The 1,940-nt window shown below is 41.8% G+C and overlaps 1 protein-coding gene across 1 annotated transcript in view; it reads left to right on the forward strand.

Moving 5' to 3' along the window:
• dcps (decapping enzyme, scavenger) overlaps positions 1 to 1,322 on the forward strand; it is a 5,519-nt gene extending 4,197 nt beyond the window's left edge. The window contains exons 5-6 of the mRNA XM_014029437.1: positions 737 to 847; positions 932 to 1,322. Coding sequence (XP_013884891.1) covers positions 737 to 847; positions 932 to 1,198 — 378 coding nt within the window. The 3' untranslated portion in view covers positions 1,199 to 1,322. The remainder of the gene's footprint in view (positions 1 to 736; positions 848 to 931) is intronic.
• Positions 1,323 to 1,940: the final 618 nt, after the last annotated feature.

The following is a 1,940-nucleotide window of genomic DNA, read 5'->3' on the forward strand; positions in this document are numbered from 1 at the left end:
CCAGATGTTGAATCAGGCTGACTCCAGATGTTAAATCAGTTTGACTCCAGATGTTAAATCAGTTTGACTCCAGATGTTAAATCAGTTTGACTCCAGATGTTAAATCAGTTTGACTCCACATGTTAAATCAGTTTGACTCCAGATGTTAAATCAGGCTGACTCCAGATGTTAAATCAGGCTGCCTACAGATGTTACTGTAAATCAGGCTGACTCCAGATGTTAAATCAGTTTGACTCCAGATGTTAAATCAGTTTGACTCCAGATGTTAAATCAGGCTGACTCCAGATGTTAAATCAGGCTGCCTACAGATGTTACTGTAAATCAGGCTGACTCCAGATGTTGAATCAAGCTGACTCCAGATGTTGAATCAAGCTGACTGCAGATGTTAAATCAGGCTGACTGCAGATGTTAAATCAGGCTGACTGCAGATGTTAAATCAGGCTGACTGCAGATGTTAAATCAGGCTGACTGCAGATGTTAAATCAGGCTGAATCCAGATGTTAAATTAGGCTGACTCCAGATGCTAAATTCAGCTAACTCCAGATGTTAAATCAAGCTGACTCCAGATGTTAAATTCAGCTGATTCCAGATGTTAAATCAGTTTGACTCCAGATGTTGAATCAGGCTGACTCCAGATGTTAAATCAGGCTGACTGGTGTTAGTGCAGTGATATTTTGCTAACAGGTGATTGGAGCTCACAGAGAGTTAGCATTAAGGTTCCCAGTATGTGTTCCAGGTTGACGACCTGTACCTGATCGCCATCGCTCATCAGAGACACATCGGGAGCCTTCGGGACCTAACGTCGAAGCACCTCCCTCTGCTGCAGAACATGCTGCAGAAAGGACAGGTGAGTGTGCAGAGCTTCCTGTGTGTGTGCGGTGCAGCAGGAAGCTCCTCCCACCAGGCTGAGCGTCTCTGTGTTGTGATGTAGGAGGCCATCCTGCAGCGCTACCACCTCCCACACAGCAAGCTGCGGGTCTTCCTGCACTACCAGCCCTCCTACTACCACCTGCACGTCCACTTCACTAACCTGGGCTTCGAGGCGCCGGGCTGCAGCGTGGAGCGAGCGCACCTCCTCTCCAATGTCATCCAGAACCTGCAGTCGGACCCAAAGTTCTATCAAACCCGGACGCTGAGCTTCCCCCTGAGGGCAGACGATGGGCTGCTGGGCAGGTTCAAGGAAGCAGGACGGCTGTAAAAACTGGAACCTGGTTTTTATTCAGGTCTGAAACCTGGTTTTGGTTCTGTGTTTCATTTAAAATGAGTTTGTATGATTTCATGTTTGAAGCCTGTTTTGTTATAATAAATTTAATGTTGAATTCTTTAGATTTTTAATGTTTCCACTGAATTTGCTCACGTTTAGGATGCAGCTCAGAATTTGTGTTTAGAAAGTCTCCTCAGGATAAAAAAAACATGAAACAAGCAAAGTCTTCAACTCAAATCTTATTATTATTATTAATTTTATTTATAAGGACAGTGTGCAATTAAAACATAAACATAAAAATATTTGATGCATTGCACCAGATTTAGCCTACAGCTAGTTTACATCTGCAGTCCTCCTAATAATAAAAATAAAACAACATCCAACAATAATAAAAACAAGAAAATAAAATAACGGAAAAATAAAAACGATACAAAATAAAACATTTTACAATCAACAATAACAATACATAAACACTACGGAGCCCGCGAGGGGACATGGGGTGATTTTTTTTTTCTTTTGCGTTACCTCGCACTATTGTTTTGCGTTCCCACACAAAAGTTTGATTTGTATATGAACTGAATTAAATTAGGCTGATTTTGAAATATCCAGTTACGAAAACAGGATGTGGCGCTACAAGTTTGTGAAATTGACATTGATGTTGCCTGGCTGCACTGTGTTAAAATATCGACATATGACTTCCATGTGTGTCTGTGTGATATATTCATTCTGAAGCTGA

This window comes from Austrofundulus limnaeus, unplaced genomic scaffold (assembly GCF_001266775.1).
Source record: "Austrofundulus limnaeus strain Quisiro unplaced genomic scaffold, Austrofundulus_limnaeus-1.0 Scaffold901, whole genome shotgun sequence".
Classification (NCBI taxonomy): Eukaryota; Metazoa; Chordata; class Actinopteri; order Cyprinodontiformes; family Rivulidae; genus Austrofundulus; species Austrofundulus limnaeus.